The following is a 23458-nucleotide window of genomic DNA, read 5'->3' on the forward strand; positions in this document are numbered from 1 at the left end:
ATAAAATTTTATTTCATTAATAATTTGTGATATTTTTTCATATTTTTTTTTTTTATTGTTATTATTGAATTATTATTTATTGTAAAACCTTTTTACAATCACAGGTTTATAATTATTAATAAATTAATATATTTAAATAAATAAAAAAAAAAAACAGTTATAGAAAAAAAGAAATGAAGTCGGATTCTCGCCGATGTGCCTTCCCCTTATAAGACCCAAATATTTCATTAATTAAAGTTTTATTTCGTTATAACCTTGGAACCAATGATAATAACTATTAATGATATACCGTTGATAAGCTATCAATGTGGGCTTATTACTGCAGTTAAATAAAAGTCCAAAATCCTAATTTTTTGGGTTTTGGGCTTTTTTGGGCACTTTTAGTCCAGTCGATTGCAATGAAAAGGGGAGGTACACAATTAGATGTTACAACAGTTTTAAATCCAAATTTCAACATCCTACTGCTAATCGTTTTTGAGTTATGCGAGATACTTACATAAATATGTACGTACGTACAGACGTCACGCATAAACTAGTCAAAATGGATTCAGGGATGGTCAAGATGAATATTTCCGTTGAAATGTGAAAACCACTCTTATTCGCGATTACAATACTTCCATTACTTCGTACAAGGAAGTAAAAATTCAGGAAATAGAAATTAAAGAAAATTAAATTGAAAATAATTTTTGTATAAAAAATGTTTTATATTATGATTGAAGGTTTTTTATTTAAATAAAAATAGGAATTAATATTTAAAGGAAATGCAGCACAGTATTGTAGCTTGTTTTAAGTAAAGTATGGGACTAATAAAACAATATAAAAACAATTTTTTTAAATATATAAATATATTAACAAAACAATATTAGGTTACTTGAACAGGTATTGAACACTTAATAAAACTTATATTTAGAATGATATTGTTAACTAAATTATAATATTTTTATCTATGATGAGTTGAAGTGAAAAATTTCTTTGTCGATGATGAATTAATTTTATTGTAAATTGTGGTGGATTTGTGATGAAAATCCACCACATGAAAAAGTAATATGTTTCTGTTTAAGTTTATATATACATTTTATGTCTACTTTTATTTGAAATGGCAATATTAAATTTTCAATTTATTAATTTAATAACCAAAGCCATATCCTCCTCCAAATGATGAATGGCCGTATGGAACTCCATAACTTGTCGGATAATGTCCATAAGGAGCGGTAAAACTGGGTATCGGTGCAGCATATGAAGAGATAGCTGGTGTACCGTGATAGGCAGGAATAGCTGGACCGTATGTTGAAATCGAAGATGCCGGAATTGCTGGAGCGTGATATGTAGAAATAACTGGAGCGGTGATTACTGGGGTGTGATATCCAGAAATTTCCGGTGTTGAAATGGCAGGTGCAGAATATGAAGAAATTGCTGGTGTTGCAATAGCTCCGTGGTAACCAGAAATAGATGATGATGATAAAGCGGGTATTCCATGACCGCTATACGGAGTTATCGATGAAGAAGCATATGATCCTAAACCTGCACCCTCAGTAGAAATAAAAGCTACGCTCAAAAGGATTACAACCTAAAACGTAAAGCATAAGTATCAATAATTTAAAAAAAATATATATATATATTCACATAGAAAATATTGCTTGAATAGTATAAATAAAACATCGACTTTTAATTACTAATTTAAATCGCTAGAAAATTTCAATTAAAGTGGTAAAATTAACAGTTTCAAACCTAATTCAAATTTTCATTTTTTTTGACAGGGATATAATTTGACAGGAAATTTACCTATAATTAATAGGTAAATCATATATTAAATCAATATCATAAATTTCTGTTATTAAAATATTCATTACTTTTATTAATAATGAAAAATGTAAACTTTAACAAAAAGTTTCTGTTAAAACAATAAATTTCTTTTTAAACAATACATAAATGTTTTATTTAATTTGTATTTTTAAATTCAACCAAAACATATACTAAAGATTATTAGGTGGAACATGAGTAGTTGCGTTATATAGTTACTAGTGAATTTGAACCGTAATTAAACGAGATCAGGTAATTACTACCGAGAAGAGTAATCTTGTTTCAAGTCAACCTTCTGAACTTCGTCTCTTTGTGTAAAGCAATTACGGTCAAACGCATTATTTCATTTTTAAGAAATTCTCCATTAAAGTTCCAAGCTCTTTGACAGAAAAAAAACGTAAAAATCTTTTTGCAAATATTTCCATTTCAAAATGGCCGTTGATATAATTGTTAAAGAAGGGAGAAAGGAGAGGTAGGTGGTAGGTGGATATAAAAGGAGAGGTAGGTGGATATGGCTTTTTAAGCCATAGTTGCCGTAAACAACACGTAGCCTCCCTTCCACTCTTGACATCACCAACTCTTTCCAGTCTATCTCTCTGAGGAAACAAGTTAGATACCTCACTCTTTCAATTTTTACTATATCTTTCAGCTTACATTTGCTTGTGAGCCTGTTCTCCAACTACTTCATAACTATTGAGCTTTTCCCAAAACACTTTCTATTAAATAAGTCTTACGGTGGTTTTGAATAAAATATTTTTTATCTTTTAGTATTTTATTATTATTTATTTCTTATTATTTTATTTGTTTTTTAATATTTTTTCTTGGGTTCTCCACAGAAACAAAATGTATAATTAAGAAAATAATTTAAAAACTTACGCGTAATTAAAAATCATTTAAAATATTAATTACAAAAAAATTAACTTCTTTACATGGAAATATAGTATAAATGATAATATACTAGTGATTATATAAGTATTACATAGTATAATATACTAGTCATAGTGATAATATGTTTTTATAACGAAATGTAGGTCTTTCATCTGGTGATCCCGGGTTCGAATCCCGGTTACGTATGGCATTTTCGCACACTCTACAAATCGTTAATCTCATCCTCTGAAGCAATTCCTAACGGTGGTTCCGGAGGTTAAACAAAAAACAAAAACGAAATACAGGTAACGTTATTGCTAATATCGATTATTTTGGACTAGGTAAATCTTTAGTAATCGAAAATTTCATTTGGTACATTATTTTAGTTTTCTCTTCATTACTTCAGTTCTATTGTAGAGCTCAATTAAATTAAGTAAAAGATGAGCAAAGTTTATTCGTCTCAGAATTATTAGTAGTAATTTGCTTCATAATATCAATTTTAAAAAATTATCTTTTTTTGTTACTTAAAATAACACGAATTTACTAGTCTGAATTTCCCCGAAAAAATATATAAATTGTAGAGATGAGACCTTTTATAAAATGTTCTTCAATTCAATTTAATCCTATGATTTTAATAATAATTACCGATCATAAAAGTGCATAAATCAGGTTATTTGTTTTTTACCTCTCAATCAAACTAAATTTTTCGACATCAATCTAATTTTTTTTGAAAAATTAAATATATTCAGAGAAATGATGTCACTGGATTTTCCATAACCTTTTTTAACAAGCCTGTGTATGTCCTACATAGCTTAACATCTTTTATACTTTATATATATACATAAATTTAACATTACGCAAAAATATCATCTTCAATTTTGCGAAATTTCTTAATTTTCACTTACTGCTTTTCATTTAGGCTTTACACTATGAAATCTGAATACAAATAACAATTTTTTAAAGTTCTTGAACAATTCGGGCAAGAAGACTGATTTTTCGTTATTTTATTCTGTATTTTTCTTGTAAAAATGATTTTGTATAAATTTAGTGCAAGAAATATAAGAAAAAAATATGAATTAAATTAATAAAAAAAAAAGGTATAAATTTTTTATTCAACATAAAAATATTTTTTCTTTATATGAGAAAATTAAATTACTATTAATTAAATTATTATGAGAAAATAGAAATAAAGAGTGAATCCTACACGAAGCATCAAGTTTAAACTCACTCACCCCTGTGACTCGCTGCATAAGCGCGTATAAAAAAATCTTATGTGGATACCGCATGACTTACTTGTACGTCTATTAAATTACATACACATATTTTTTCTGAACTTTCTTTAAACTTATTTCATTTGAAAGTGAGATACGATCCTCTAATTCTTTAATAAAAGTGGTGTTACACAACACCACTGAATATTTATACGATTATTAATTCAACAATCATATCTTAAATATTAGGATAGAGTAAAATTCACTTGATTATTCTTTAAATTAATTGTTTACGAAATAATCTAGTAATAAAAACTGATTATTTTACACCGTAAGGTCAAAATTAATATTTGTAACCAGTTTACAGGAGTTCACTAAACGGAATACTTTAATTACTATTAACTTTTATTTATACCACACACCAGAAATCTGAAATACACACCAAAAATCTTGTGTATATTAAGCACAAGTGAAAAAATTTTTCAACAATCACTCTAAATTGAATACAATTCAAAAATTCATTTATTTTTCTGTCAAATAATTAAATAAAATGATTTATTTTAAAATAAATATAAAATTTTTATAAGAATTTGCTAAGAAAATCCAAAAACCATACGATTCTAAATTATAATTTTCAATTAATATAAAATAATCAGATGTTTCACCAAATATACTACATATACACATATGTAATGTCTGTTAAATTACATTTACATATTTTTAAAAGTACATAAAATTTTATTTCACTAATAATTTTTTTAATTTTTTTTATCATGATTGAATTATTGTTTATTGCAAAAATGTTTTTACAATCACGAGTTAATAATTATTAAATCAATAACACTTTTAAATTAAAAAAAAGTTAAAAAAATAAATAAAAAAAGTTAAAAAAACAAATTGAGATGAAGTCCGATTCGAACCGATGTTCCCTTTAATGTCTTCCCTTTATTTTTATGATGTCTTCCCTTTAAGATCCAAATATTTCATTAATTTTAACTTCGATTACAATCAAAAAGGGAGGTGCACAGCTAGATGTTACAACAGTGCTAATTCCAAAATTTCAACATCCTACAGCTAATCGTTTTTTAGTTATGCGAGATACATACGTACGTACAGACGTCACGCCGAAACTAGTCAAAATGGATTCAGGAATGATCAAAATGGATACTTCGGTTAAAATATAAAACCTAAATGTTTCGATATCTTTACTTTACTTTACTTCGTACAAAAAGTAAAAAAAAAGTTAAAAAAAAAAGGAGATGAAATCTGAAAACCGAAATTTTTCGCGATCACAATACTTCGTTTACTTTTTTCAAGTAAGTGAATACATTAATACATAGTCAACATAATCTCAAATTGAGGTTAGTGGTAGGAATATGATTAGTGTATATGTATATTGTCAATTGTCGAGCTTAAATTGAACTTAACTGAAGAACGACTCAACCAATCTTTATTAAATTTTCATATACACAACTTCAGATAGATTGCTAAGATATCTAAATTTCAATGAAACTGATCAAGTATTTTTGGTGGTTTTTCTACTCACAAAATTTCCAAATGTTTTACAAAAATTGAGTATAACTGAAAAATTACTCAATCAATCTTCATCAAATTCTCATATACATGCATAACTTTAGATACATATGTAGCACATCCAAATTTCAGTGAAATTAATCTAGTAGTTTTGGAGATTTAAAGTCAAACATTTTTGTACACGAATGATATTTTCGTTCTCCTCATACCTCAAAATGTAAAGAAAATTCGATTTCTCCCCCCAGTCCTACAGTGCGACCGAAAGTAAAATCGTACTTTTCTTCGAAAAGTCGGTAAAAAAAAAATCAGTTCAAAAAACATTATTTAGTATGATTTATAAAATCTCTACAGTATTGTTTGTGAATCCTAAGATCATTTTTAGCTGGGTAGAGCGGAAGCACGGTGATACCAGTTACGAGCTCGCCCAGTTTCTAACAGGATACGGATGCTTTCAAGATTGCCTGTACCGTGTGAGTAGGAGTACCACGAGATGCTGCTATGATTGTGGGGAGCAAGATACGGTGAAACACGTAGTGTTTTTTTTTTCCCGAGGTGGAGAGAATTGAGAGCCGCCATGGTGGACCACAGCGCAGTGAATGTGGATAATGTCATAAGTGTGATGTTGGGTGACAGAGATGCTTGGACGAGAATAACGACTGTGATGTCAGCGATAATTCGAAACAAAGCAGCATTGGAGAGGAGCCGGCAGACTGAAAGTCTACAGTTGACCTGAGGCGGAGCGACCGATGCCGGACGGCTGTGGGCGGCCAGCCTTAGGGAGTGGGCGGCGGGGGCTCCTCGGAGTCGTCGTTCACCGATAATATCCTGGAGACGTCGCTCTGGCTATTCTAATTCGGTGACAAGAGTGCCCGGGTGATTCCGCAGGGGCTGTGTACATACCATGTGGATTAGTTCTGTCCCCTGCGTGACTAGAGGGGGAGGTTTTTTAGCCTCGCACTTACCGTCAGAGCGGGCCTGGTAGAGCTTTTTCTTCCCCCCTACGGAAATAAAAAGGTCATTTTAGGGCTTTTTAATTTTTAGCAGCATAAAGTAAGTTAATTAATGTATAATTGTGTATAACATTTTACGTAGAAATAAATAAATAGCAAAATATGAATTTTCAATATTTTTTTTTTTTAAGAAACAATACGATTTATTATCTTAAACATAACTTTATTAATAATTACTTTTGTATTACGAATATTAAGTAGTAATCCTTATTAGTTATAAACTAGGTAATTTAGGTTAATTCTGTTTTAATTGTAAGAGCTTAAGATTTCAAAAATTTAGGTAATTTTATTTTTTTTTAAATTTGTATATAATATACTATCATGAAATAAGCCCAGTCAATAATAATTCAGTAAAATACAAACTAATTTTTCATTATAAGTTAATATATAGAATGCATAAAATGTATGTATGTATGTATAAAATGTAATGTATACATTAAGTGGAATGTATATGAAGTGTATAAAATATAAAATGGGCTGAAACTTGTTTGTTGTCGATAATTCATTATAATGAAGAAAAATTATTATTTTGTGGAATTTTCCAATATGAACTTTAATAAGCTCTTTAGTATTGTAAATTAGTTTCTTTACACAGAGTAAAGAAAACTTTACGCTGTATTTAATCAATTTCTCATCTTTTTCAGCTAGAATTATAACTGGAAGTAATGTACACTTTTTTTATATTTATTTAAAACTTCCTCATCTGTATTTCTTAATCAATAATAAATTTATTTTATAATGAAAATCTCAGTAAAGTTTTTTAGAAAATATTTTATTATTTTTTAAAAACAAAATATATACGTAAATTTATACTTTTATAAATAAATATATATTCCCTTAAATAATTTTAGTATTTATTCTCAATTTAATTTTAACATAGCCTGTACAGAAAATATTAATCAGTAAACAGAAAATTGGAAAAAGCCTTCTTTGTTTCCTTAATCTTCTATCAAAAAGTAACTAATAATTTTACTTACTGAACGCTAAAGAATATTCTTATAAAATTTTTAATAGTTACAAATAAGGTACTATGTAAAAAATGTACCAAAAGGAAATTTCATACGTTAACTAACAAAGAAAGAAAGAAATTTAAAAAAAATTAAGAATTAGATTCTCTATTGTCAAACATAGATTTAGGAAATTATATTTACATAGATTTAAATAAAATGTACCCTTTTATAACAAGTAAACATGTATTTATATTTTTTTTAAGCTCAGAAAAATTACAAATGCAATTCTTTGAAAAATGTTTAAAAAAGTTTTAATTAACTAGAATATAAGTAATAAGTTAAAAAAGGGGAGAAACAAACTTTAAAATTAAACCTTTGGAAAGAATAACTGAAGTTACCTTATTATCAAAAGCAAATAATTTATTAAGTAATTATTCTATTATTAAATCGGAATTCTTCAGCCTAGTAATAATTATAATTATTTACGAATACTAAGCAGTTCTTTAATTTTGTGAGTGTAGTATATTTAAGATGTATGTATGTACTTTTATTCCACCGTAGCAGCTCAACGGTTGAATCGATTTAGATATATGACCCCGCGTTAGAATCCTTACGTTACCGGGAGTGTCATAGGCTATATAAATATATATGAATACCCGGTACTGATATATATATATATATATATGGATGTGCGTGTGTGTATAGAGCAGTAGTAGTGGTAGTGGAGATTTGCCGCTTGAAGCAAAAATTGTAATGAATTGAATTAATATATCTGTGTAAGATGGGTTTGAAATGAATTATTGAAATCAATCGAATAAATATTACAAAAATAATAGAATTAAATTTACGTTAAATAAAATAAAATAATACTAAATAAATTTAAAAATTCTCTGTTTAACAATAACGGACTTCCCGTGGGGATTGCTTGTAAGGCTAGAGAGATGAGGTGATGCGAGCACCTATCATCTAGGCTAGACCAATCATCACCATCAACTGGTAACAAATGAGGTGCCCCCGAAGCGCTGTTTTGGGGGAGAAAATGGGATGCTCTTATAATATCTCTGCAAACAATCAACCGATTTTCAAAATTCAAACGGGATATTTGCTAGTATAAAACAAAATCACGACATAACCAAACCAGAACAAAAATTAACCGATATACTCAGAAGTGGACCTTATTTTCGTAATTTATTGGATGTATTTTAAATCTACAGTGAACCTACCTTTCGGAGTTTTTTCTAATCACTGGTTGTTGATGTACGACTCCAATAGAGAAAGGAATTCCATAACCCTTAACCTAGGAAATGTTTTAATTGTACTCTATAATTTATATTATCAGTAATCAGATCAAAACGGATTTCAGACTACTTAACAAACATACATACATTTATCAAGTTACGAAAACTTTTTTATAAATGGGGAAAAAACACTAAAATAGAAATTTTATCTTTTTCGGGCAGTCATGTAAAAAAAATTATAAAAAGGTAAAATTTATATTTTAATGTTTTTTCCCATTTATAAAAAAGTTTTCATAGCTCTTGATAAATTTATGTATGTTTGTTACACCATAGCCGCTCAACGGTTGAACCGATTTAGATGTATGACCCCGCTTTGGAATCCTTATGTTAATGGGAGTGTCATAATATGTATATATATATATATATATATATATATATATATATATTATTATTATGTTTAAATAAATTATATTATATACAAAATTGTCACCAACACGCTCTTTAATTATCCTACATTAAAGAGCAATGTTCGTCAGCAATGTTTTTTTTTTTTTTTTGGCAGTCGTGTTGTTTAATTTTCAATATTTATGATGTTTTGTATATCTATACAAAATATATAATTTAAATATAGGTTGACATTACAAATGAAAAAAAACCTAATATTACAGAAGCAGACCACCCGCTATTTATTCTACAGCAAATGTTATTACTAACGATTGTTCTCTGGTGGAACTGTATTGCTTAAAGTTTATAAATTATTCATTTATTACATCTATATTCATACTCTTTTCAGTCGTTAAGGGGGATTTTCAGGAATGCAAAAAAAATAATAAAGTTAGTGAACTAGTAGTATTTTAAACATATGTTTAATGGAATCGCTTAAAAAATTGTTTTATTTCGTTCAATAATTTCGTATTTTCAGATTTATTTTATACATAAAACAAAAAAAAAAAACATGTAATTGTTTTTTTTTTAAATAATAATTTAAAATAGATAAAAATCCATTTGAACTGTTGAAACAGTAAGGTTATTTAGTTGAACATTTTTGAGATCTTATGAAAATTTTAAAACCTATTAAAATTGGTATATAAAGCACATGGCATTGATTTTATTTATAACATTTGCTCTTTTTATTTTTTAACATCACTAATTTACTACTTCTGTTAATAACTATGGTTCAGTGGCGGTTCGCGTATAGACATGCCTTCTTTGTACGCCTGTTAAATTACATATACACATTTTTAAAAGTACATAAAATTTTGTTTCCCTAATAACTTCTGAGGTTTTTTTTTTATTGTTATTATTGCATTATTTATTGAAAAAATCTTTTTACGATCAGAGGTTAATAATTATTAATAAATCAATATATTTAAATTTAAAAAAAAAGTTAAAAAAAAAGAGAAGATGTCTGATTTGAACCGATTTGCCTTCCCCGAGTAAGATCCAAATATTTCATTAATTAAAATTTTATTTGGCTTAATTCTGGAACCAATGAAAGTAAATACCATTTATGACATATCATTGAAAAGTTCTCAAAGAGGCCTTATTATTGTAGTAAAGAAAAAGTCCAAAAATTTAATTTTTGGGATTTTGGGCTTTTCTGGACACTTTTGATCCAGTCGATTGCAATCAAAAGGGGAGGTGTAAACTAGATATTACAACAATCCTAATATACGTGCATATACGTACGTTCAGACGTCACGCCGAAACTAATCAAAATGGATTCAGAAATGGTCAAAATAGATATTTTGTTGAAATCTGAAAACCGAAATTTTTCGCGATTCAATACTTCTTTACAAGGAAGTAAAAATTAATGGTTTTATTGAATTGAATTGTTTTTTATATGAATTCAGACAAATTTAATTATGAAATGGTCCTCTTTACCGTTTCATCAAGCAATAAAAAATTGCAAACAATAAAAATTTAATTTTTACATCCATAGACTGGTATGTATTTGTTTTGCGTATTCGTCTGACGAATTAATTCATCACAGAAATTTATCACGGAATCTTGTACGTGGAAATACGAATATGGAAATTTGTAGGGAATAAAAATTCCATAGCTGACCGGGATTCAAATCCGGAACCTCCGGATGAAAGGCCGAGATAGTACCGCTCTGATACGGAGATCAGCAATATATCTAAAATATCATTTAATTAAAACAATCTAAATTTTAAAAAATAATAAAGCTAAATATGTCAAAAATAACAACTACCTATAAATTGCAATTAATTATTTGCATAATTATTAAAATTATATATTTGCATTAAAAAGAAGCATATGAAAATCTTAACATTAGAATAAGAATTTTTTTAAAGCAACATTTGTGTATAAAGAATCTAACTGCTATCTTACAAAAGGTTTTCTTCTAAAAAAAAAATGATCGATAAATGATTTTGCATACTCTGCTCTTCAAGCATCTTATTAAAATAGATGTCTCAAAATAATGTAACTGTTCTGAAATTTCAGAAACTCAAACACAGTGAAATATATACATATTTCACTTCTCTGAAAAATTCAGGTAAAATATAAAACTTTAGCAAATTCTTAGAGATAAAAACCCAACTAGGTTGTTAGCCTTGTTAAGTTAATTTAGTAATATTAAGAAATATACCCAGTAAAAACCTTAAATTGGCCACTAAAATGATTATTTTTAAAGTAAATAATTATTCATCTATAACGGGCAGGTGATAAATACTTTGAGATTTAAAGCAAACTAATGAAACGCTAAGTTTATCACCATTATTAAACATCAATTATGCTTACATAGTATAATGCAAGTGTAATACCTCAAAAACGGTATTTAAGATACGAAAATTTTCTGGCAGATAAGTTAAAAAAATTCTTCATATTTCAATGAACAAATTTATCATCATTAATAGTCCAGATCAGTGGTAAAAAAAATCCCTTTCGGCACGCCGGAAAGCGGAGGCAGATTTCACCGGTGCTAAGTAGGGGATAAAAAAGATTTCCACCTTAAAGTTAAGAAAAACTTCAAATTTACTCAATACGACAATGGTTGCATGTGAAAAAAAGTTTCACATGTTTAGCATAGCCTATAACAAGCCCCATCTTCTTACTATTCCAACATAATTTTGATCTTCCCTTACCGTAATGGTTGATTATATCAAAAATTGTTTCAGACAAATGTTTAGAGGACTAACGACCACTTTAAACCGATTCGATACTGTGCCTATTAAGGAAGGGATGATTTTTTTGTCTTCAAAACCCAATTTTTTCCATCCCCTGGGCCAATGGTTGGTGATATCAAAACAGTTTACTTACATAAATTTTCGGCCCTAATCCAAAGAATAGTAGGAACTTTAAACGAATTCGATATTTTACTTAATAAGAAAGTTACAGCGATATTTTGTTTTTCCTCTAAAGCCCCCCATTTTCAACCCCATGGTCCGATTTTGCCCACGAACGAACTCGACCGAGATTTTGGGTCGTTAAATGATTGGCGCAAAATTACTAAAGTTATCGTGTCCACAAGAAAGAGAAACACACACACACACACACATATATATACGTAAACTTTTGTGCTGACGGTGGTTTTGGGGTCTGGTGAATATGAAACGCGAAGACATGTCGAAATTTTCCGGAAGTCGAATCATGGTACCCATTACAATAGGTAGCTTTCTAATGAAATCTGCCTAAAAAACAACAAATCTATCATATTTAGACTAGAATTCTTAAAATATTTATGTAGATGAGAATATATTTTGTTTTTTATTATACAAAGTATATATATTAACTTTGTTCTACAAAATATATCAACAAAAAATTATACTTCAATACAATTTTTTTATTTATACAATTACATTTTTCTTCAATTTTTACCAACCAAGTATAATTAATTATATTTTTTGTTCTTCATGAAAATATAAAACAATCTCAGTTTTTTTTCAATTTATTAATAATGTAGATTTATTTCAATTACATATTGATATTATTTTATACGGGATGCGGCTAGTTATATTTCCTGAGGTGGGCGTATCCCCCATCTAAGTTAAAGTAAATAATCCTTTTCCAATTTTATCATCTAACTTGAATGTGGTCGGTCGGCCACCCAATCATGATGTAGTCAAATACGATGAATATGATGAATTCCCAGAGGAAACCATGCGCATACTTCTTTCCTGCCTTAATCTTCTAGCTTTTGTGAGGGAAGCCGCTTTAACCAATATCCAGTTCCGTTTTCCTCTTTATCAATGAATTTTTATTAGAAGGTAATAAAACAGAGTAATTTAGAAGACTGGTATTCGATTAAAAAAAAAAAATTGGATCACACTATACGGAACGCAGAAGGAGAGCTGTTTCCTATACTGGATGATATACTGAACCGCTACTAAAATACAGTAAAATGATCTAGTATTAATGTTATTGTTTCAAAATATTAAACCGAGTTTAAATGTAACGGATTCAACAAAAAGTCTGAATCTTCACTTTGTAATCGCAAATAGATATTCATATTTACAGAAGGAATGTTAAAAGTGGATATACATGATGACTGTAAAACCCCTTTTCATACCGTAAGCCTTAAAATTAAGAACGTTTTGTCTACACCCCTTAAAACGGGTAATATCCTTGATTCACTTTAAGACTGTTATATTTTATTTTATTTAAGAATATACTGCCAGTAAAAAAACGTTTCCCTTAATTGTGAGCAATGTATCTAAAAACATGATGTTGTATATAATTTATGTATATAAACATGATGTTGATTTTAATTGCTCAAATTTAATATTTAATATTATAAGTAAACATGAATTTTAACCAAATAATTACAGTCCGAAATTTAATTAAAAGCATAACATTATTTTAATGAGATTATTTGTTTCCATTATCAAATAAAATGCCTACATAAAAATTTACATCATTTCTACAAAAAAAAAAAAACTTATGAAAATATTACTACGGGTATTTTAAGAAAAGTAATTATATAATCATTTTCTATAAATTAATTACATACCTTAGCAATCATCCTGTTATCTTGATTTAGTATTATCGAGTTGTGAGTAAGATGAATAATTAAAACAAAATGTATATTTAATAAATACAATCTTGTTTTTATTTATATATATTCAGAGAAAGAGCGATTACCCCTTCTTAACAGGGAGGAATGAATGACAAAAAGGAGGGAGCACGGAAGAAATCCCGCTTGATTGAATATGTCATATAATTACAAGATCAAATGACAGTAACTTCATTATTTATTACATATACAATAGATAAAAAAAGGTAAATATTATTTTACAATGCGTGCTTTACCCAACCAGACCAATGACAGTATATTTACTTTCAATAATTTGACCGCAAAAAAATTATATATTTAGGTCTATCAGGTAATACGTATAAAACCAGATCGATATAAACTTGTTCCTGTCAATCTCAGATCATTATGAGATCATATATCTCATGATCATTATACTCATTAAAAATAAAAAATAGGTTCAGTTGTTTTTATATTCTATAAAGTGAACTGGGTTAACTCCTTAAAGTAAAAAAAGTTTAACTATTTTAATTTTAATAAAAAGAAAAGTAATATATACGGTTCAAACCTAATTTTTATTTAAACTGATTTAATAAATAATATACGTTGATGTACTATTTCTACAGTTACATAAATAATTATATATAGATTGTTTCTTAAAAAACGGAAAGAATTTCAGAACATTTTTTTAAGTGAAGATTTTTTTAAATATTCATATAAACATCGTTCATTGTAACTTTGTAACATTGTAACTTTGTATTGATCATAAAAGCGTTTCGCTCTGATTTTTTATTCAAAGGTAAAAACATAAATTAAGGGGATAAAATTAATTTTCATATGATTTTTAACCTGAAAAATTTAATAAAACAGGTCCCAGAAAACATGTTTAACAACTTTTTAAAAAATTATTGTAAAACACAAAAAAAAAATAGTGTTCTAAAACATTTTTTTAGGTTGTTACAATAATTTAGTTAAATTGACAGTACTCAAATGAATTTTAAACAAAATTTGTAGAAAATTAATTTCTGAGAAAATCTATGTAAGTAACTTGAACTGAACATATTTACATAACCCTTTTTCGGTTTTAAAATTATAATACAGTACTTTTCTACTTTATTTCGTTTTGTTTTTTTTAATAAAAATCAAACTTAATAAATACTTCTTCATGCACAGAGTCATTCATGGGAACCGGATGTTTTGGAAGTGGGTTGTACTCGGGCGTTAGTGATGGGAGGGGCACGTAGCTGGTGTCTGACGTTTCCTTTGTTCATAGCATTTACATTTTAGTCGTTGAGATGGAACCGTGGACGCTAGACCAACGCCTGTACGCGTATGACAGTTTTGTGCGAAATGACGAATCCGTAACTGCTGTTCAGCGGGATTTCCGTCGTCAGTTTAATATCCATCGTAATGCAAGTGTCCCTTCTCGTAACACATTATTGCGATGGGTAAACAACCTTCGAACAAGCGGTTCAATATTGAAGAAAAAAACCACCTGGTCTCCGACGAACTGCTAGCACTCCGGAGAACATCGAACGAGTAAGGGAAGCCATTGTCAGAAGCCCACGCCGCTCTATTCAGAGGCATTCAGCAGCGCTTCAAATGGACACAAGTACGGTAAGACGAATTCTGCATACAGACCTCCATTTCCATCCTTACAAGATAGCCGTCGTGCAGCAGTTAAACGAGCAAGATTTCACGCAGCGATTACAATTTTGTCGACAAATGCTTACCGTTTTTGAAGAAAATGAAAATTTGTTATTGTTAATGAGTGACGAAGCCCATTTTCAACTGAATGGCTTCGTCAACAAACAGAATTGCCGGTATTGGGCAGAAAGAAACCCACATCAGCTTCACGAGAGACCACTTAATAGCCCAAAGGTGACTGTCTGGTGTGCAATAGGAAAGGTCGGTGTTATTGGACCGTATTTTTTTGAAGAAAATGACGCTGCCGTAACTGTAACAGCTGTGATCGTTACATTGCGATGTTGAATACGTTTTTTATCCCTGAGTTACGAAACCGGGGAATCGATTTTCAAAATGTGTTATTCCAGCAGGATGGAGCTACAGCGCACACAGCGAGGGCAACGATGGCTGTTCTCCGTAATTTGTTTCCGGGACGGATCGTTTCCAGATTCGGCGACATTCCTTTGCCCCCTCGGTCCCCCGACTTGAGTAGTTGTGATTTTTTTCTGCGGGGGTTTCTGAAATCGTGTGTGTACGGCAATAAACCGCGTACATCGGATGACCTAAAAATCGCAATTTGTCATCACATCAAACAGATTGATGTAGACATGCTGCAAAGAATTGAGGCTAGTTACCGTGAAAGGCTACAACAATGTATTGCCCAAAATGGACATCACTTGCCGGACATAATTTTTCGTTCATGAGTAAGTAACAAATGCTTTGATTTAAAAAGTGTTTCAGAACCAATAAAAATTTTTATAAAGTAAATATTCAATTTGTTATGATTATTTTAAAAACATCCAGTTCCCGTGAATGACTGTGTATATACTGTATTCAGTTGAATACAAAATAAATAAATGAAGAATAAAATAAAAATTGAATGAAGAATAAATAAACGTTGCGTTTGCGTGAGGGAGATCGTCATGGTTCTGTTGAGTCACGTTCTATGTACCAGTGCCGATTCACAACGCGGCCATATCAATATATACAATACTAGTCATCGTGTAGTCATATAGTATTCGTATAATCAAACGGTTATATAATGTTATGTCTTCTCACTTCTATTAAAACTCTTAACCTTTTCATATGATCACCCTTTTTCTCGTAATAAATTTTTATTTTCTGTTACTTATTCATTTATTCTAATGTTATTTAAAGTTAATATAATGCAATTTTTTTAAGTTTACTGGAACGTGAGTGTAGTGTATTCCTATATTTGTGTCTGTAAAACTTGAGTTATATCATTGTTTTGACACCATGTCTGAATACTATTCATCTGATAATAATGCACTATTATTGATATCCCCTCCGAATAAAAGGCTGGTAAAAAACCGTTAAATTGTACGGAAAAATACGTCATAAAATTCTTACAAAAGCTAATTACAGAGTAAACCAACGGTGTTGATTTCGGATGTCGTTAATAAAACTGGTGACATACGAAGAAGTTGTGCTACTTTAGTGTAGAGTGATTCGCGAGTATTAATCTATTAATGAATTACGGTCTCCTAAGAAAATAAAACCCCACAGGTCGATTGAAGGAAAAGGTAATGATTTCGATTAAAACGCGATTCGTAAAAAAGTACACGAATTTTATTATCTAAACGAACTGTTTAATATAGTAAAAGTGTTACGAGTTGTAAAAACAATAAAGATCCACCCGATTTCCGAAGAACAACTTTTTATAAATCTTTAAAAATGATGATTTTAAATACGAAAAGCGGGGCCAGGAAATTTCTTTAATTGACAGGGATTATTCATTATATGGCGAAGTCCTTACCACCCTGAAATAAAGAAAATGAGTCACGAAAGTTGTAAAATATATTATACAGATGAAACTTGGGTCAACACGAAAAGTTTCGTTTGGAAAGATAAAGCTGTGAATTCGACAAAAGAAGTCTTTGAGTATGGCTTATCAATCGGTAATAAGGCTCCATTGGATAAAGGTAGGCGTTTCATAATTACACATATCGACATTGATAGCGGGTTTGTCACGGTGGTCTCTGGATTTTGAATCTAAATCTGCAGAGGACTATCGTAACGAGATGAATGGCACATCTTTTGAGAAATGGGTTTTTTTGGGGTTTGTTCTCCTGCTCCCCTGGACCGACTCAACAATCAAATATTACTCAGCCCAGAGAAGTGTCTTTGCGATTCTAATAAGCCTCTCCACCTACCGGAAGTATGTCCGGCATGGTAGGTCGGCTCACTGGTTCCGAATCGTTTCCTTATTCTCATTTTGCCTCTTCCTCTAACCGGCCAATGACCCAAGCCCGGTTTGCCGTTACCGAGCTATACCCCAGCAGCAGGGTCTAGGTCTCTTTTTCTTCTTCCTAAAGGAACTCCTCCCACTTCTTGTAACCTACTTCCTTTGCTCGTATAACCTCAGCCACGAATCTCTCTATTGTCAGTCCTCTTTACCTCTCAACATATACTTTGTTTTAGATTCCGGGGTAATCTCTTTTATGTTATATCTTGCCAACGTACACGTTCAAAAAAGGTGAGAAATAGTTTAGCGTTGTTTTACCTCTTCTGGAAGATAATTCGGTTATTGTCTTAGACAACGCCTCTTATAATTAATATAAGAAGGAAAAACTTCCAGCCGTGTCTTTGAAAAAGAATGATCAAAATGTGGCTTAGATCAAAAGGTTGATTTTTGAAGAAAATAACTTGAAATCCAATCATCGCATATTAACAGTAATTTTGCTTAAAACTGATGCGTTAGCAAGATCCAGTGGTAAAACTGTGCTTTCATTACCTCCCTATCGTTAAAAACTCAATCCAATTGAGTTTAATTTGAATTCAATTGAGGGTTACGTAGCGTCAGAAAATACTATTTTTAAAATATCTGATGTTCAAATTTTCTGCTTTAAGCCATCGATAAAAGCCATCGGTAGGAGTGGGAAAACTGTATAAAACATACAACATACAACTGTATAAAACTATATAAAACATGTAAGAGATAATGTTGATCCAAATTACTGAGAATTGAATTATACAATATGTTGCGTCGCTTGCATAAGATCGAACTATTCAAGTAGCGCTACTGTCTCGTACACCATGGGATACAAAATATTAGTTTTTCTTCTTTTTTACATATGTTGAAATATTAGTTTTACTTCTTTTTTTTACATAATGTTTTCTTTCTATTTTTATTCGTTAATTGTTAGTGCGTTAAGAGAGCAATTACACAACATGGCCAAGTCGCATGGCCAAGAGAGCAATTACACAACATGGCCAACTATTATGTATTAATATTCTTTTGTTAAAAGTGTTAGTATCATTTCTTGTTAATAAAGTTATGTTCAATTCAGTGTTTATTCTACAGTCCATTAATCAAATTAAATTTCGATTATCAATACAATATACAATAGAAAACAAAATTGAGCTTCTCATTGTATCTCTTAATGATGATAGCAGTACAGATTTCTCGCAATCAGATGACGAAAACGGAGATGAATTTTTAATATTTATTTATTTTCATAGAAATTTAATCTAAGATATTAGTGAACGTTTACTTCTTTTGGACAATTGACAACTTCGTAACTCTTAAAAAAAATCATGTAACATGTCTTAATTTATTAAAAAAAAACAAAATTAAAAATATAATATATATATATATATATATATATATATATATATATATAAAATTTTTGTAAATTATAATAGGGCGTGTTTGTTAACGTCGCGTAGTTTCTTTTATATATATTAGCATTTACAGGAGATGCTTGTGAATCGGCCGCCTGTACACTCGTACGCGCAGTTTGTTTACTTCAGCTTTATAAGCTAACTGAATTATGTGTAGTTGACGTTAGTTATATCGATTTTCTCAAAATTTAATTCTACGCAAATTTTGTTATAAACGCTACTTGAGCTACCTTGCAGATCACTTTTGAAACTGTGTAAAAATTTTAATTTGCCGCCATTTTGGTCAGGATTATTATAGCCTGAAGAATTTTTGATCAAAACTTTTTTTAGTGAATTCCCATTAAGAAAATATATCATACATCTAAAATGGTTGAGCTGCCTCTCATGTTCGTTTAGGATATTGTTTCTTACCGAAATGATATAGATCTTTTTTGATAAGCGCTTCTTCTAAATTTCATTTTTCTACTCGTATATTTAACAGTTGAAAAATTATTTAATAGTTGAGATACTTTATAAACATACTGAATTATGCAAGTATATGCATATTTTTAATGTAAGGTATTATTAGTTTATTATTCATTATTTGTTTAGCTGCATTATAAATATTATATTAACATCCGATATAAACTTTAAGTTTATATTAAAAGTTTAATTATGTAGAAAGAAGTAAATACTAAAAAAAATTGAGAGAAAAAGAAAAAAAAACAGGAATAAACTTAAAGTAAATAGCAAGTTATTCGCGCAAGATAATTAAAAAAGAGAAATGAAATCCAAAAGTTTAACAGAATGTTAAGTTAAAACAATGAAGTTAAGTTTAACAAGAAATAACTCTAATATGGGTTATATGGTTAGAATAAGGTTTGTAATAAAACAACTGAACATTTCAAAGTTGAAAAGTCTAAAATAAACATTACTTTTTCAGTTCATATTTTCCATTTCTTATGATTTATTACGTAGCTTTTAAAAGAAGGTAAAATACTCAATTTAATTATTACGTATTTTATTAATTTAACAGTAGCTAATACTTTTACTTATATGAAACTCGAAAGATTTAGAATATAAAAACCTAGAATATACTTTATGATAAATAATCAATAAAATTAAATTTTTATTATTAAAATAAAATATTTTAACCAATCTCAATGCTTTCAACGAATTTTTTTTTTTTTTGTTACAATTAACGTTTAAACATTATCAACATATTGTTGTTTTAACATAATAATTATTATCTTATCTGCTAAGATCATTGTAGTTTCTTTGTTTAGTACTGTGTATCTTTCTTAGCTTCATTCTTTTATTATATGTTGACGCATTTCGAAACAATTCGATTGTCAAAACTTATTGTACTAGTACTTTTAAATTTCTTTTAATCTTTATATTGCGTTTAGTCAACGCCCCTCCCTATATTTGACGTCATATCTTAGCTGGCCTTCTTCTTGTTGATTTTTTATTAGTGGTTATACTTATTTTTTAATTTAATTTTTCTATTTCCTGTTTTCAGTAAATTCTTGAAAATAGCATCCAGTTGATTATTGATCTATTCATTTATGATCGTTTTACGTTTACTTTTTAATTTAAAGATTTTTAGATTTTCAAAAATGTTCATTTTTCTTCCTTTGTGATTTAATCTCATTAATTCTTCAATTTTCACTGGAGTATGTCCTTCTTTTATTAAATGCGTTGCATAATTATAATCTTGTTTTTGATTTTTAAAAGATCTGATGTGTTCCTTATATCTTAATTTTAATTTTCTTCCCGTTATCCAATGGGGATGTAGCATTACATTTATTTACTTTATTTTATTTTGTACATAGCATGACGAATGTAAATATCTTTTTTTTTCTATGTTACAATTAAAAATCTTTTTTAGGGTATTTTTTTTTTTTTTGTATTTATAGCCAATTTAATATTATATTAACTAAAGAATTGTTTAACTGGGTAAATTTTTTCCCAGTAAATGTTAATTTACTTCATTTAAAGGTTTCTTTTTCATTTGTTCTTTTAATTTATTTCTATTTTTATTCATTTTTCTGTAGATTTATTTTTTATATCCGTTATTTTCTGCTATTTGAAAAATAGCGTTTAAAATTTTTTTATGTACTGGTTTTTTAATGGTAACTTATGTAGTCTACCAATCATATCTAAAAGCCGCTAATTTATGTTCCGTTGGGTCATTCGAATCGTAAGATATGATGTTAACTGTATAGGATTCTTTTTAGTATATTTCAAAATCTGAATTATTATTATTTATTTTTATTGTTAGATCTAAGAACTTAATAGTTTCGTCTTTCTCTTTTTCCATCGTCTATTTAATGTTATGGTGGGATTTGTTCATTTCTTTCACAATCTTTTTTTCATTATTATTTATTTATTTGTTTTTTAATTACTAATAAAGAGTCATCCAAGTACTTAATGTTTTCCAAACATCTGCATCTTTTCATGATATCTGGAATATTCTCTTCTTCAATAATCTGTCGGTATACTTCCCTTAATATCGCTAGCTGGTTACCCACACGCTACCAATTTCTAATGGGTTAAACCATAGCTGCTGATGCCTATCTTTCATAACAAAAAAAAGAATGCTAAGCTTGTTATCATTAGTAAATATTTATTATACTTATATGTATTTCCTTCTGTATTATATTTTCATCTCTTCAGGCCCTTCCCAAAATCCTGAGCTAGTTTTCAGAATACGAAAAAGGACTGTAAGATCATTGTTTTATGCCCAAGAATATTTTGAAAATTAAGATATACATTTATCCTATTGTTTATATTTATGAATATACAGTCTTTGTTAGAAAGAATAGTCACTTATTCTCAAAAAATATTAATATTCACACAACAGTATTGTTGTTAGCAGAGGTGACAAAAGAATTCTTCTCCTTTTACTCAACATATTATTTGCTTTGGAGTAATGAACTAATGTTTCTGTTCTTATGTTAAAAATTACCGAATCATTAAAAAAACCTTTAAATCAATTTATTTTAAATACTCGTATAATTAAAAGAATAATTTTGTTTACAAAAAAAAAATTACTCTACCATTGATTTATTTAAATAATACTAATTCAGTTGGTTTTAAATTCTGACTCTTTTGCCTTCCGTTCAATGAATAAACAAATATGTACTCAAATAATTTTCACTACCTTCTGAATTGTGGCCTATGTTGTAGTAATTCTATATATTTAGTATCTTCATATATGTCTTAACGTTATTTCATGTGTTTATATTTTTAAATAATTAAAATGTATTTTAATTTCATCTATTTATTTTATAATAATCGATTATTTTGTGCTGTTCCGATCAAAGATTTTACTTCAGTTTCTCTTTATCCATCCGGGCAAATGCTGTAACAGTTGCTTTTTTTATCTATGAAATATTATATCAATCCACTGCTGCCTTGATCTACTTAGAATCTACGATATTAATATTATTTACATGTAATATTATAATATTACTACGTGTAGTATTATATACCGATCAGAACGAAAAAAAAAGTTTATTTATTTAGTAATTTGAAATTTTACTTATAATTTAATTTATTTTATACATAACAATATTAAAATTTAGCATGGAATCATTTCTACAATATTTCTTTGTATATTTTTAAATATTTTATGCTTTATTTTATACCTTCATATTTATCTAATGTAACAGATTTTACTATAAATCGTCAATGTATTTTGTGTTTTTTTTCTGGAAATATCTTCAAAAAATGTAATTTTTTCTAAATTCTAAATAAATATAACTCTGACCATTATATTATATTTAAATATATAAACTATTAGAAAAATATTTATTTATTCCCTATGGTAATGACAGGCCCAGTTAATTACACCTGCCCTCTCCTTTATTTCTTTACTTCTTTTTTGTTACAATAAATTAATTTTTTAACCCAGAATAATACTAAAACTAACAATTGAACAAAATATAGTTCTGAGTGAGATTTTATAAGATATAACTAAACACAATCCTTTAAAGAAAAATATAATGGTAGACGTAACATTACAACTGCAGCTGCTCTACAAGCATACAGTTTATTTTACTGTATCTTACACACACGTGGGTAAAATAATAATATGCAATACATTTTAAAATTGAACAAAAAAGCTATAAATATATTTTTTTTAATCGAGAAACGGATGATATTTAAATTAATAATCGATTAGCAATCGATTGTAAATATCGATTTAACAACCTTCCTGATGAAAAGTTAAGTTATTGTCCATGGTGTTTTTCGACCTTGAGTAATAATTTTCTCAAAAAATGAAGTTACACGTTTACCTTGAAACAATATACATTTTATTACTTAATAGTTTTTCCTTACTTTAAAAAGAGATATAGATTATTGGGAACATATTTTTTAATCAATTTACAGGTATAAAAATTTTATTTATATACGACACTTTATTTGGCACTTTTATTCAACACAATATATGACACTTTATTAGTTTTAAACGATATGAATGTCGTTTAAAATTAATATATTATAAAATATATTACTATCAAACACATTAGTGTAA

The 23458-nt window shown here is 28.6% G+C and overlaps 1 protein-coding gene across 1 annotated transcript; it reads right to left on the minus strand.

The window, feature by feature from the left end:
* Positions 1-850: 850 nt before the first annotated feature.
* Positions 851-13679, minus strand: LOC142325850 (uncharacterized). The gene is made up of 2 exons (XM_075367871.1): positions 13585-13679; positions 851-1567 (listed from the first exon to the last, which is right to left on the minus strand). The coding sequence occupies exons 1-2, from the start codon at positions 13594-13596 to the stop codon at positions 1127-1129; spliced, it is 453 nt and encodes a 150-aa protein (XP_075223986.1). The 5' UTR covers positions 13597-13679; the 3' UTR covers positions 851-1126.
* Between the last annotated feature and the right edge of the window lie 9779 nt (positions 13680-23458).

The sequence above is a fragment of the Lycorma delicatula genome, chromosome 5, assembly GCF_047948215.1.
Source record: "Lycorma delicatula isolate Av1 chromosome 5, ASM4794821v1, whole genome shotgun sequence".
NCBI lineage: Eukaryota > Metazoa > Arthropoda > Insecta > Hemiptera > Fulgoridae > Lycorma > Lycorma delicatula.